The following is a 13,764-nucleotide window of genomic DNA, read 5'->3' on the forward strand; positions in this document are numbered from 1 at the left end:
AGAAGAGGGCTGAAATGGGCAGAGTGTTGACAGACTTCATGGAGGCGCACTCTCTGATTGCTTGGGGAAAGCTCTGGAGATGAGGGTACTTAGACAGCTGTCGGAAGAGGGGACTTTCAGTCTCAGCAACTGATTTTGTGGAGCAAAAGCCGAGCCTTATGAGGAACGGTTGAAGGAGCTGGGTATGTTTAGCCTAGGAAAGAGGAAACTGAGAGGAGGCAGCCATCCTCAAATATCTGAAGGGCTGTCACATGGAGGATGGAGCAGGTTTGTTTTCTCCTGCTCTGGAGGGCAAGACTCAAACCAATGGCTTCAGGTTGCAGGAAAGTAAAGGTAAAGGGACCCCTGACCATTAGGTTCAGTCGTGGCTGACTCTGGGGTTGCGGCACTCATCTCACTTTATTGGCCGAGGGACCCGGCGTACAGTTTCCGGGTCATGTGGCCAGCATGACTAAGCCACTTCTGGCAAACCAGAGCAGCGCACGGAAATGCCGTTTACCTTCCCAGCGGAGTGGTACCTATTTATCTACTTGCAGTTGGGTGTGCTTTAGAACTGCTAGGTGGGCAGGAGCAGGGACTGAGCAATGGGAGCTCACCCCGTGGAGGGTATTCGAACCGCTGACCTTCTGATCGGCAAGTCCTAGGCTCTGTGGTTTAACCCACAGCGCCACCCGCATCCCTTGCAGGAAAGTAAGTTCCAGCTAAACATACAAAAAAAAATCCTTCTGACACCAAGAGCTGTTTGACAGTGAAACAGTCTCCCTCAGGAGGTTATGGGCTCTCCTTCGTTTGAGGTCTTCAAGCAGAGGTTGGGTGGCCATCTGTCATGGGTGCTTTAGCTGAGATTCCTGCATTGCAGGGGGTTGGACTAGATGACCCTAAGGTCCCTTTCAACTCTTAAGATTCTATGAAAACCACCAGGAATAATGTGCTCATTAGGCCTGACACTCAGCCATGTCTGTGGAGATCGTGCTTATGCTAATGAAGAGTTAACTCCAGCTATGTACTGTGCGATTACTGAGCATACTCTGACAGTAGGCCGGTCCTGGCTCAAACAACAACGGGGATTTGAGCATCCTCCAGACCCGAGCCGTCTCTGGCTTCAATTTTATAGGAAGCAGCTCTCTCCCACTCCAGGTGCCTCCTCTGCCTTATCTCTCAGGATGGTGTTATCCAGACTCATTTTTCACACTTGGAGAAGCCAGAGAGGGAAAAGTCCACAGTCTAGGCCACTTTCTGAAGTGTTTTGATCTGGTGTTACAATGAGCATCCATGGTTTGAGTATGTGGATGGATGGAGCTGTGGTCACCTTGTGGAAACAACTTCTAAATAGGTAGCTTAGGGCTGCAATCCTGCACAGGGAGCTGGCCACTGCAGGCATGCACTTCCCTGGGAGTAAGCCACATTGACCATAGTTCTGAATTGCCGAGCATTTTAAGTAGTGCAGCCTCACAACACCATCCATACATTATCAGTATGCCTGGAAGAGATTGTGTAGGGTTGCCATATGTCAAACAGTGAAAATCCGTAAATTTCAGCGATTTCTGCCTGGCCACTGCTTCCGACTGGATATATCCAGGAAATTCCAGGTGTATGGCAACCTGAATTTTAATATATTTTAATATATTAGAACCAGGCAAAGTGTGACAAGGGACAAAAGAGACTTAAGCAAGTCCTAAAAAAGATTTGTGTGCTTTATGGATGGTCCCCGGCAGTACAATCCAGTATATGCTTAAAAGGTAAAGGTAAAGGACCCCTGAACACTGAGCCTAGGGCTCGCCGATCAGAAGGTTGGCGGTTCGAATCCCTGTGACGGGGTGAGCTCCTGTTGCTCAGTCCCTGTTCCTGCTGACCTAGCAGTTCGAAAGCACATCAAGTGCAAGTAGATAAATAGGTACCACTCCAGAGGGAAGGTAAATGGTGTTTCCATGCGCTGCTCTGGTTCACCAGAACCAGCTTAGTCATGCTGGCCACATGACCCGGAAGCTGTGGACAAACGCTAGTTCCCTTGGCCAGTAATGCAAGATGAGCGCCGCAACCCCAGAGTCGTCCGCAACTGGACTTAACGGTCAGTGGTCCCTTTACCTTTACCCTTGAACATACTGGGATTTTACTTCTGGGCAAACATGCATAGGATTACACTGGTCAATGCTTCATGGCTAAATTCTTAAGTCTGTTCAAGCAAAAGCCTCTGTTTTAAATTGATTTGCACTGCAGCCTTATGCATATCTGTACAGTTGAATGGGGCTTGCATCTGCCCACCTGCAAGTATTGCAACACCCCATTGCAATACTATAATGCTCCATCTTAATCCTGCAGTATAGATTTTGCAGCCCAATCCTATGCATGTTGGGACCCAATCCTATGCATTTAGTCCCCTGCATTCACTGTCACCTCCAAGTACGCATAGGATCACAGTCTCCGTTTGTTAACTTGCAATACAGACCTTTACATTTCTACTCTGAAGTAAGTTCCACTTAGTTCCATGGGGCTTACTGGGACGTGGGTACAGGACTGCTGCCTTTATCTGTTAAAGTTAAGACCACATTTAAATTAAAGCTGTGCTTCTCAAAACCAAGGTCATTAACAGATTCAGTGTCTACAGAACAATACCAGATAGTAGCAGTGTAAGGTCTGGACAGAAATCACGGGCTTTGCTAAAAGCATTTTTAACAGAGGGAGTGAAAAGGTCACCCAGCCACGTTTGCCTGTAAAATGCCAATTTATTTTAATACTTAAAAAAAAAAACACGCACGCACACAAATAAATCCAGTGATAAATGTTCATTATCAAGAATCAGCATAAAGTGCCAAATAGCAATAACTTTAACCAAAAACATATTGGAATGTCTCATTATTATTATTTACACTGCTAAGGAGGGTGGGAAAGACAACTGGGGATAAAACTCTCAGGCTGAGATTTGTCAAATACCCCCCACCCCACCCCATCAATTCCATTCACTCCCCATCCAGACACATGCTAACTTGAAAGTACTACTAAGACCATACTGGGCACAGCAGTCACTTTGATTTATTGTTGTCAACTTTTGCCCACTTTCGGTGTTTTTGTGTTTGGCTTTGTTTAAATAAATCCACCAGCTACAAACCACTCCCAAGGCACTAGACCACAAACAAACAAACAGAGACCCCAGGATGTTTGCCGCAGTGCGCAGGAAGGAGACCCACTGATGGGAAGACTTGGGTGTTAAAAATCTGTAGAGGACAGCAAGATCCGTTACATGGGAGGGTCATTCGCTTCCTTTCAAGCACAGAGTTTATCAGCGATCTTCCTTCTCATCTCAGCAGTGCCTAAAACATGAAGCCGATTTCTCTTTTACCATCTTCTGGATTTTCTCTTTGGAAGTATGATGAATGCTAAGCCTTTTAAACAGTCACACACAAGCATACAGAAAGGATAAAAATTTTAAAAATTAAAGAAAAGCAAAAACTTCAGGAAGCTACTTTGGGTGTTGTTTGCCTCATAACACAATGAAAATCCCTCTCTCCAATACTTGAGCACCACCTTTTGACGTAAAGTTTAGCAGAGTCATGCAAGGTTTACACTCCTCTGTGTAACTCGGAAGCACCCAGGTTTTTGGGAAGGCTGGGCTGGCTGCGTTTGTGTGCAGAGAGGGTTTGAGTTTTTCTTTTCTTAACAAATTTAAAATTAATAGTGTTCAGTGCTCCACAATGTCTCTGTCAAGAATTTGGTCTAAATTTCGGAATGCCAGGGGTGAAGTTCATGGGGGCTAGAAGCTTTAGCATTTCATTTTCGAAGGTTTAAGTTCCTTTACTTGTGTGTGAAGTGTCTTGTGAACAGCTAGAGTCCTGGATTGGCAAAATCCTTTCCCACATTCTTGGCACTTAAAGGGCTTTTCTTTGGAGTGGATATATCTGGGGAGAGAAAATAAGAGAGAAAGAGAGAGAGAGATTTTAGATTTGATCAGATGGCCAACATACATTTCTGTCTTAACTTGCTACAATGTACAGGTGGAAGGTCAAAGTTTTGGTGAAAGTTCTCAAAGGAGAACAATGATACGCTGAAGAAAAATCTAATAGCAGGACATAAGGACCTAGAAATTCCACTCTGAGCCTCCTGTGTGCTTCTGTATATCGTGGAGAATTCAGTATATCATGGAGAATTCAATACATGGAAGTTTTTTCATTCACATCAATATATAGTTGTTCTTCAGGTTCAAAGAGAGATGTTTTTGGAGGCATCTTCTCCATTGAACTGAATGGGATCAAACACAACCAGAGCTCCCTTGCCTACAGGAGATAATTGGACTGAAATGCTCAGCTGCAATTTAGCACACAGTAAATGCACACAGCTTCCAATGATTTCAATAGACTCGGGATGTACATCCTATATTTAACTGAAGTAAGTCCTGTTGTGTTCAGTGGGGCTTACCTTCAGAGAAAGGTGTGTATCTGAAGAAGTGTGCATGCACACGAAAGCTCATACCAAGAACTAACTTAGTTGGTCTTTAAGGTGCTACTGGAAGGAATTTTTTTATTTTGACTTCAGAGAAATGTATGTCTGGTTAAACCCTAAAAAAGCACACAATCTATAACTATATTTTGGTTTGTGCCCCTTGAGTTGAAATCCCTGGTTTGTACATGGACTATCCAGTTAGCCTTGGATAAAGGGAGATGAACTATGGGAAATCTGTGTTCAGATCTCCAAATACTTTTCTTTTTATCCAAAAACAGCAGCAGTGATGAGAGAAAGGGATTGAAAACCACTATTAGCTCCGCAGCAGAAAACATACAGGCATCTGCCCCTGGTGTAAGATGAGAACCATCGTAAACTTACAGTTCACCTTAACTAAATGCATTGTTATAGAGCTTCTGTGGCAGGGCAGTCTATAAATTAAATAAGTAGAGCTTCAATCCTATGGGATCTATTACTGGGTGTTGCAGTTTCTTTCTTTTTTTTAAGTTCTTCAGAAGTTCACTCATGCTTCCCTGCACAAAATAATTGTCAGCAATAAAACAGAGCGGGGAAACAATTGTTGGGAAAGCCCTGAAACACTGAAAGTAGAATGAATATGATGTTTAGGGGGATATGATCCTTTCAGAGGACAGAGGGACTGTCCCATTGAGGAGTTTGCCATGAATCTAGGTTGGTACCTTGGCAGATATTTACATTGCTCATTTAAACTGGCTTGAAACCAGTTTAACTGACACAGCTTCTTCTAGAGAACTGTAGTTAGCATGATTTGTCAGGGTGCTGATCAGAGGTGTTATTTGGGAAGGTCAAAAGACCCCAGAGCCTGATCCTTTTGCCCTGGGGTCCCAGATCTCTTGTTCCTTATTTTTACTTCCAGGGCTGTGGCAAACTGCAGTTCTGGTGAGACCCACTCTATTTGCCCAGAAACCTCAAAGTACACCTATGCATAGAAATTAGCATACACAAAGTTTTGCTGCCATCTGCCTTGAGACTTTTAAGTTGTCAGGGACACCTCTGCAGCTGAGACTTTCTCTGATGTCCCTACCGTGTCCGTAGTTCCTTGGCTGAGGGACACAGCAGTATGAAATCAGATTAAATAGGTAGCATAGACATGTTTTTATTATAAACAACTGGAAGTGTTGGAATCAGTACCAGGTGGGGACTGATTTTATTATAAATGAGATTTTTGCTTATTTTTCTCCACTACCTGCTTTGATTCGAGGGATGAGCATGCCAAACCTACATATAATATCTGAATAAATAAGACTATTTGCAGACTAAGATTGCAGTCCTTGTAATCAAGAACTGAGTAGCTGGGCATTAGGCTGCTAAAACTTTTCGTGTCTTCAGTGGGTTTCATGCACATAATATTCATGAGTTGCCCTAAAAAAATTCTCACTGTGCAAAACTAGAGGGAAAGAACGTTGCATATACATCACAGAGAGTTCTAAACAAATAAATGCCCTGATCCACAAAGGAGCTATCTAAGTCTATCTGTATTTAAGCATCTTCCTTCATTCCTTAATCCTAAATGGGACTAAACTCACAATCCTGTAAATCCCATTGAATTCAATGGAACGTGCTTCCACAAAAATGCGCTCAGGACTGGGCTAAAAAGGATTTCAGCTGAAATACGTGGCTTCATTTGGGCTGTGGGTAGGGTAGACTTGGAATCCAAGTGAGCTTGTTATTCATGAAAAGTGTAAATGCGCACTCATTTTGTCTCGTATAATTAGTAGATAGAAAGGTTTGGGGCCGTAAGAGAGTAGAAGAGCACATAATGAAGACTAAGGTTCAACCCTCAACATCTGCAGCTGTTAGAAGGATCTTAAGTTGGTGTGCTTGGAGAGACCTCCGTCTGAGGCAGTGGAGAGGGCTTCTGCCAACCAAAGTAGGCAATATACTGTGATAGGTAGACCATTGGTCTGACTCGGTACACACAAAGCCCTTCCTATGTTCATAAGGACCTTTGCCACTGCTATCAACTTCTGTTGGTTTCCCCTTGCATAAGCAGTTATCTGTACATCTATGTGTAGGAAGGCCATTGTCCCTTCTTAAGATTGCCATCTCATGTGGGGAAGAGTAGGGCAGTGCTTGTGGACCCTCCATGCATTGGAGAAGGTCTGAAGCTATATGCATGTTGGCTCCTTACATGGTTTAGAACCCTGATTGCATGGCAAGTCATGTGATGGTCACTAGAGGAAATGGCCAAATAAGACTTAAGGGCATCAGATATCAGGACCTAGGACCTATCAAGCCCATTAGCATCTCCATTGGTCTCCCTACCACACTCTACAGCAGGGATACCCAATGTGGCACCCTCAATATCTCCTATCGTTCCTGGTCATTGGCAATGTTGGCTGGGCCTGATGGGAGCTGGAGTCCATGACATCAGGAGGGCACAATGTTGGCTAACCCTGCTCCGCATCATTCAATCAGGTATTCAGGTGCAAAAGATCCACATGTATCGGTGAGGTAGGCTTATCTGCATGATGCACTGGTGAATCAGCTCTAGCTTGTCATTTAACAGCCCAATCCGATTCACGTCTGCCCAGAGGTAAATTCCATTGAGTTTAGATGAGGCTTACTCCCAGATTCATAGGACTGCTCACACTTGGGAAGGGAAACAATCCTCAAGTATAATTTTGGCAGTGAATCCTCTCCTGATGCTTTCTTTTCTCCTGCCCCTGACAGGGTTTCCCTCACCTGGGATCTGATCCAGGAAGTGAAATGTTAGCTGTGCAGGGCAGGGAGCCCCAGGAAGAGGAGTTTAAGGAATGAATGTTTGTTGACCACCATGATATTCTCCATGGGGATTGTGGATGCAACCCCTGGTCATCTGCTCAGAAAACAGCCTTCCAGCCAACATCAATGGTACAACCCTGACGCAGGTGAACTTTGGTGAAATAATGTTATGCAATTACGAAACCCAAAAAACTCAATAAATGCATTTTCTGCATAAGAAAGAGAATATGAGATCCTTCACACAGATCATTACTCGCTTGGGCATGACAGTAGGAAACAGGGTGTAATAGTAGAGCAGATGTTGATTGTGGTCCTCCAGGCCATGAACCCTTTTCCCAGGTCATACCTCTCACTTGCTTCATTTCATCTCCCAAGTGTTTTTTGCCTGGCTGGAATGTATCATTGAACTCTTGCTTGCCTGGACTGGAGGTAGAAAGAGGTGTGTGTATCTACACTTGTTCTGGCTAACTATTCCCTGCTGGCATGTGGCCCTAGATAGGTTGCCCCAAATGGAGTGTGGCCTTCAAGGTGAAAAATAGTTGCCAACCTTGCAGTAGAGGATGGAATACTTCACCTTACGGATCTGTTGCTTAGCTGAAATTTCAGCTAGAAAACGTTTTTGGATTTTCCAGCTCTGCCTGAAGGAGCGTCTCCACCGCCATCGTTCAGCCCAGAAACTGAGGTCCACCTCCAAGGGCCTTCTGGTGGTTCCCTCTTTGAGAGAAGTGAAGCTACAAGGAGCCAGGCATAGGGCCTTCTCAGCAGTGGCACCCGTGCTGTGGAATGTCCTCCCATCAAGGAGATAAAGAACTACACAACTTTTAGAAGGCATCTGAAGGCAGCCTTGTATTGGGAAGGTTTTTTTATGTTTGATGTTTTATTATGTTTTTGTATGTGTTGGAAGCTGCCCAGAGTGGCTAGATGGTCAGTGTATTATTATTATTATTATTATTATTACTACTATTACTATTACTATTACTATTATTACTATTATTAGCAGCAGCATTAAAATCACAATAGAGAGTCACCATTAAGCATATCCAAGTGTTACCTGATGTGTAATGGGCATTTTTTACTGAAGTAGCACCATCACATTTGTCTGTGATAACAGTTATACACGACATATAATTGGGTATAGCTACTAGATGAGACACTGTAATTGTTGGCAGTTAAGATGGGCTTCAGGAGACAGATCCATTAAACGCTCAGGCCTACCTGTGATCCCTCAGGTGATCTTGTCTTCTGAAGGCCTTGTGGCAAATGTCACATGTGTACGGCCTTTCGTCCGTGTGGGTTCTTTCGTGGATCAAAAGGTTGTACGACTTGGTGAAGTGCCTGCCGCAGAATTTGCACACAAATTCCTTCTTGGTTTTGGAAGGTAACCTCCCCCGCGTGGGTTTCTTCTCCGGTGAAAGCTTGGTCACCTCGAGCAAGGAGCCCAGGCCTGGAGGGGAGCCTTGGCTATCGATCTGTCCCAGTTTCGAGTGGTCCTCCTGAGTGGCTGCCACAGCGAGATTGGCAAAGTCAAATCGGGGCTTGGCTTTGAGCGGCATGTTGGCAGCTTCGTGTTTGGGATGGATGACATGCGGGAAGAGAGGGAAGGCGGGCAGCTGGAACCTGGCGTCCACCAGGCTGGCCACGCCGGGCACTTTGGCGAAGGACGAACGAGGCAAATGCATGGCCGGGTAGCCCAGGGTCCACTGGTGAAGATGAACGGCGTGGAGGGCGCTGAAGCCATAGAGGTTGGGCAGATGTTCCGAAGGCACGGCGGGCAGACCATTGAAGGCTTGCAAGAAGGAATAGTTGGTGAGCTGGAGGGAGGGGTGGATGGGCACTGGGGCTGGCAAAGTCTTGCTACCCATGATAGCAGAGAGGCCTGGCAGCAAAGGCAAGTGCCTGTAAGAAAGAGAGAAAGAAGGGAGTGGGAAAACACACAGAGAAACGTGTCTGATTACTGGATGGAACAGAAGAAGAAGAGTTTGGATTTGATATCCCGCTTTATCACTACCCTAAGGAGTCTCAAAGCGGCTAACATTCTCCTTTCCCTTCCTCCCCCACAACAAACACTCTGTGAGGTGAGTGGGGCTGAGAGACTTCAGAGAAGTGTGACTAGCCCAAGGTCACCCAGCAGCTGCATGTGGAGGAGTGGAGACGCGAACCCGGTTCACCAGATTATGAGTCCACCGCTCCTAACCACTACACCACACTGGCTCTCACACTGGAACAAATAAAGCTGTGAATCTGAAAGCCACTTGTTCAAATTTCACCTCTACCATGAAATCACCAGAGAGGGTCATAGACAAGCCTCTCTCTCTCTCTCTCTCAGACTCAGCCACCCACCTCCATCTGCAACAACACGGGGTAATAGTAAGGATTCCAAGGATACGAGTGGGACAGCCCATAGTTGGTAGAGCATGAGACTCTAAATCTCAGGGTGGTGTGGGTTCGAGCCCCACGTTGGGCAAAAGATTTCTGAATTGCAAGGGGTTTGACAAGATGCAGGGGTGCCAACTTGAATAAAATATTGGGGGCCCCAGGTAAGCCCCCTTCTGCATAATTGATCATGTGCCTGGATAGCTCAGTGGGTTAGAGAGAGGCGCTGACAAAGCCAAGGTTGCAGGTTCGTTCCCCGTATGGGGCAGATGCATATTCCTGCATTTCAGATGATCCTCAGGGTCCAACTCTACAGTTCTATTATTCTATGATATGGCACCCTCACCACATTTGAATGGCAATGCCCATCAACTTTGGGAGGGCAGCCCCCCTCAGATATTTTATTGGGAGGGCGGAAGGGACCTTGGCCCCCTATGAGTTGGTTCCAATGACAAGAAGACTCTCATGATCCCAACTTTGCAATTCTATGAATGCATGTGAAGTGCTCTGAACACTTGTAAGTGCTATACAAGCATTGTGTACAGTGGTACCTCGTGTTACAGACACTTCAGGTTACAGACACTTCAGGTTACAGACTCTGCTAACCCAGAAATAGTACCTCAGGTTAAAAACAGGATGAGAACAGAAATCGCGTGCCAGCAGCAGCGGGAGGCCCCATTAGCTAAAGTGGTACCTCAGGTTAAGAACAGTTTCAGGTTAAGAACGGACCTCCGGAACGAATTAAGTTCTTAACCAGAGGTACCACTGTATTCTTATTTGTCTTTTAAAGGAGTTATTTAAAAGAGTATAAAATGCATGCAAGAATGTTTCCTGTCCCAAGTAGAAAGTAAGGATGGGCAGAAACTAAGAGAGGTGGGGGAGAGGTCCTCAACAGTGAACAAGATGAAATCTTTTGTAGAAACCGCTGGTACTCTCAGCTGTGGCTTCACTTCACAAGAAGCTGCTGTTTGCATACTAAATGTATCATGATGGGCATCAGACCCTGTGCTACCCATTGTGAAGGGGGAGGGAAAGACAGGAGATTTGGGAGGCAAAGAACTGGTGTCCCCAAATGTTTTTGCCACAGTAATAATTGGCAGGAGTTTCTAGCTTGCATATAGGAAGAAACACCCCTTCTGGAAGTTGGGATGGATAGCTGTGCCCCTGATTTCTTGATGGTAGAACTTCTGCTACTCTTTAGCCACCAAAATTAGCTGCCTCTTGTGTAATTTAACAAGAGCTGAGTCTTACACTGAACGCAACTAAGAGACTCTATGATTTGAGGGGGGGGGGAGACATTGCATGTTCTTTTGTAATTCAATAAAATCTTTAATAAAAAATATTTTCCCAAAAATCCACAAGAGCCACTCAGCTTCTCAAGCGACACCATCGATACAGAGGCAACATCACAAAAAGGCCTTGTTTCTTGGTCATACCAGGGGTTGATGGAACTGCTTTTTATTTATTGTGTCATCCCCTAAACGGCGCATAGGAGGAACACGCAGGTTGTGTTCCCCTTGGCCCTAGGACCTTTGGACGCAACCCAGTTCTAACAGATGCGCTGCAAACGCGCCAGCGCCCCTTGGCCCCACCCAAGAAGGTGAGAGTCCAGTTTGGTTTTGGAGACCAGGCAGCGCGAGGTCCGTGTCGCTGCTGGCAAGAAGACCTGGACGGCCTGGACCTTCATTCAGGCAGGAAATTCCCCGCTTTGCTCGCGGCTTCTCTGCCCTCTCCTCTGCTCCCCGCTCCGCTTCAACTCTGACCTCCAATTTGCTTTGGAAAGCAGAGTACAAGGATTTAACATAGCTGACTTCAAAGCTCTGCGTCGGGGCCCCCTCCTTCCCTCGCCTCGTCCATTGCTACAAAACGAGACAAAAATCCCGCACACCCCATTAGGGGTGCCAGTTTGAATAAAAGGGGGGGGACAAGCCCCACCCCGCATAATCGATTACATAGGAGCCAACTGCTAGGGGCCGAGGCATAGCTGTCAACTTTTCCCTTTTCTTGCGAGGAAACCTACTCGGAATAAGGGAATCTCCCTTTTAAAAAAGGGAAACGTTGACAGCTATGGGCCGAGGGGGCTCTGGACCCCCCAATAAAATATTTGAGGGGGCTGGGCCATAGCCAGGATTTATTTTAGGGGCAGGCAGTGTGTTGGGGGGCGGAACCGAGTTATCTGCGATGCAGTTGGTCAGTTAGTTAAGTTTTTATTTATTTACTTAATTTAGGGGGCAGCTGCCCCCCCGACCACGCCCATGGACGGCCCTCCCCAAAGTTGATGCTCATTGCCATTTAAATAGTTGCGTCATGCGATTGATTATGGGGCGGGGTTTATCGGGACCCCCACGCAGTATTTTATTAAAGATTGCACATCACGCGGGACACACCATTTGATTGGCAATGCCCATCAACTTGGGGGGTGGACCCCTCAAATATTTTACTGGGGGAGCGAAGACGCCCTCGGCCCCTAGGAGTTGGCTCCTATGCACTCCATTCCTTAGGGGTGAACAGGAGCCGTCTAGGCAGGGAAAGGGACCGCGCAACCCTATTGCACGCCCAGGAGGAAGTCATCGCTCCTTGTCGCTACTTCGATGGGCGCCTCCTTACCTCCTGTTAAGTGTCCGTGGGATGGCAGTTGATAGCAACAGTAAATTAAGAACTGTCGCTTTAGACCAGAGCGAGAGGAAATTTAGAGGCGTTTTCTAGGCTGTTGGACGGCCCTGGGGATCGACCCGCGTGCACAAAGCAAGGAGAACGACCCCGGGGCTAAGGTCATGGGCGTAGCCAGGATTTTATTGAGGGGGGGGGGGTAGACTTTTGTTATGGGAGGGCAGAACTGAGGTCCCTTCGGCCCCCCCCCCATAAAATATGTGAGGGGGCCGCCCCCCAAAGTTGATGGGCATTGCTTTTCAAATGGTGTGCGTACACCACATCTTGCGATCAATTGTTCGGGCATGAGTTACCTGTCCCTCCTCCCAATTTTTTTTTTACTCAAGTTGGCACCCCTGATTTCGGATCAGCTATAAAAGCTAGAGAGTGTTTCTGTCAATTCTGGGGGAAGCAGGAGTTTTAAGCCAAGGCTGTACTTTTCAGTCTCATTTCTCCAGCGGAAGGAGATGGGGGGTGGAGGAGAATGACTGTCCTAAAATACGAAATAAAACCTGCAAACGATCGGACTTTTTATGCACATTGTTGAAATCCAGGGCCCAATGGTCACGGAGGTGATTGACACACACACCTGCGGGCTGTCATTCAATAGGCGCGCTCGGCCCTCGGATTGAAGCCTGCAGCGTGTTTTAGCATAGGGGCAAAAGACTTGGGTAGATTCGGGGACTGGGGTCAGAATTGCACTCGCAGGACAGAACGCTGCCCTTCGCTTTCAAAGCGAGAGGTTGATTTCGATTTACATCAGTCAACTAGCGCCTCAGAAGCGTCCCCCGTGCGGCGGAATGGTTAGGTTTGCAAAGGTCTCTGACGGCCTCGGCAAGCTGTCCTTTAACCAGTTATGCCGGAGTACAGATGCTTAAAGATCTGGAGCCTGATCTAGAAAAAATCAACCCCTACCAAAGTCCTGCAGATTTCTGTGAGATTTAAAACACGTGCATTAAGGCTGCAGCCGAAAACGTATTTCGGCGATAATTGTGCGAGAGTGCCTATACTTTCCATGCTTGGGGAAATAAAACAGCCCCCAAAATATGTTATAATTGCATTTACATGGGCCTTGGTTCTTATTTACGATCGTTGCACATGTTCGGGTTTAGACCTAGCTACTTATTCTGAGCCCGCAGCAGATTAACGGCTGCTGCAAAGCTGCGGCCTTTAACTTCTGAGTAAACATGCTGAGGATCGCGCTGCGCGTACCCACGACGCAGCGCAAACTTGCAACCAGAGAGAGCATTTGCCTCTGCTTAGCGCTCAACGAGTTCCTTTTATAGTTTGCATTTGACGTAACGGCGACGGGTAGCCTTGCCCTGTGACGTCACGCCCATGCTCTGCCACGGGTGCTTGGAAAGCTCTTCCCAAACAAAATAAAAGAAATGTGGAGGGGGGGGATTTTGAAGCCTCTCGATCGAAACTTATTGTTGCTAAGTTTGTTTTTTGAATTTGCTCCCCCCACACACACACCCAAAGCGACAGTAAAACGAGCGCGCGCGCACCAAACTGCTGCAAAAAAGGAGCGGAGCGAAAGCGCAG

General features: G+C 46.5%; 1 protein-coding gene across 2 annotated transcripts in view; it reads right to left on the reverse strand.

The window, feature by feature from the left end:
- Positions 1-2,768: 2,768 nt before the first annotated feature.
- Positions 2,769-13,764, reverse strand: part of OSR1 (odd-skipped related transcription factor 1) — a 22,471-nt gene continuing 11,475 nt past the window's right edge. For both annotated transcript variants that reach the window (XM_081189217.1, XM_081189216.1), the window contains exons 2-3: positions 8,413-9,093; positions 2,769-3,893 (exon numbers count right to left, since the gene is read on the reverse strand). In XM_081189217.1, coding sequence (XP_081045343.1) covers positions 3,758-3,893; positions 8,413-9,059 — 783 coding nt within the window. In that variant the 5' untranslated portion in view covers positions 9,060-9,093 and the 3' untranslated portion in view covers positions 2,769-3,757. The remainder of the gene's footprint in view (positions 3,894-8,412; positions 9,094-13,764) is intronic.

This window comes from Podarcis bocagei (assembly GCF_964188305.1).
Source record: "Podarcis bocagei genome assembly, chromosome: 3".
Classification (NCBI taxonomy): domain Eukaryota; kingdom Metazoa; phylum Chordata; class Lepidosauria; order Squamata; family Lacertidae; genus Podarcis; species Podarcis bocagei.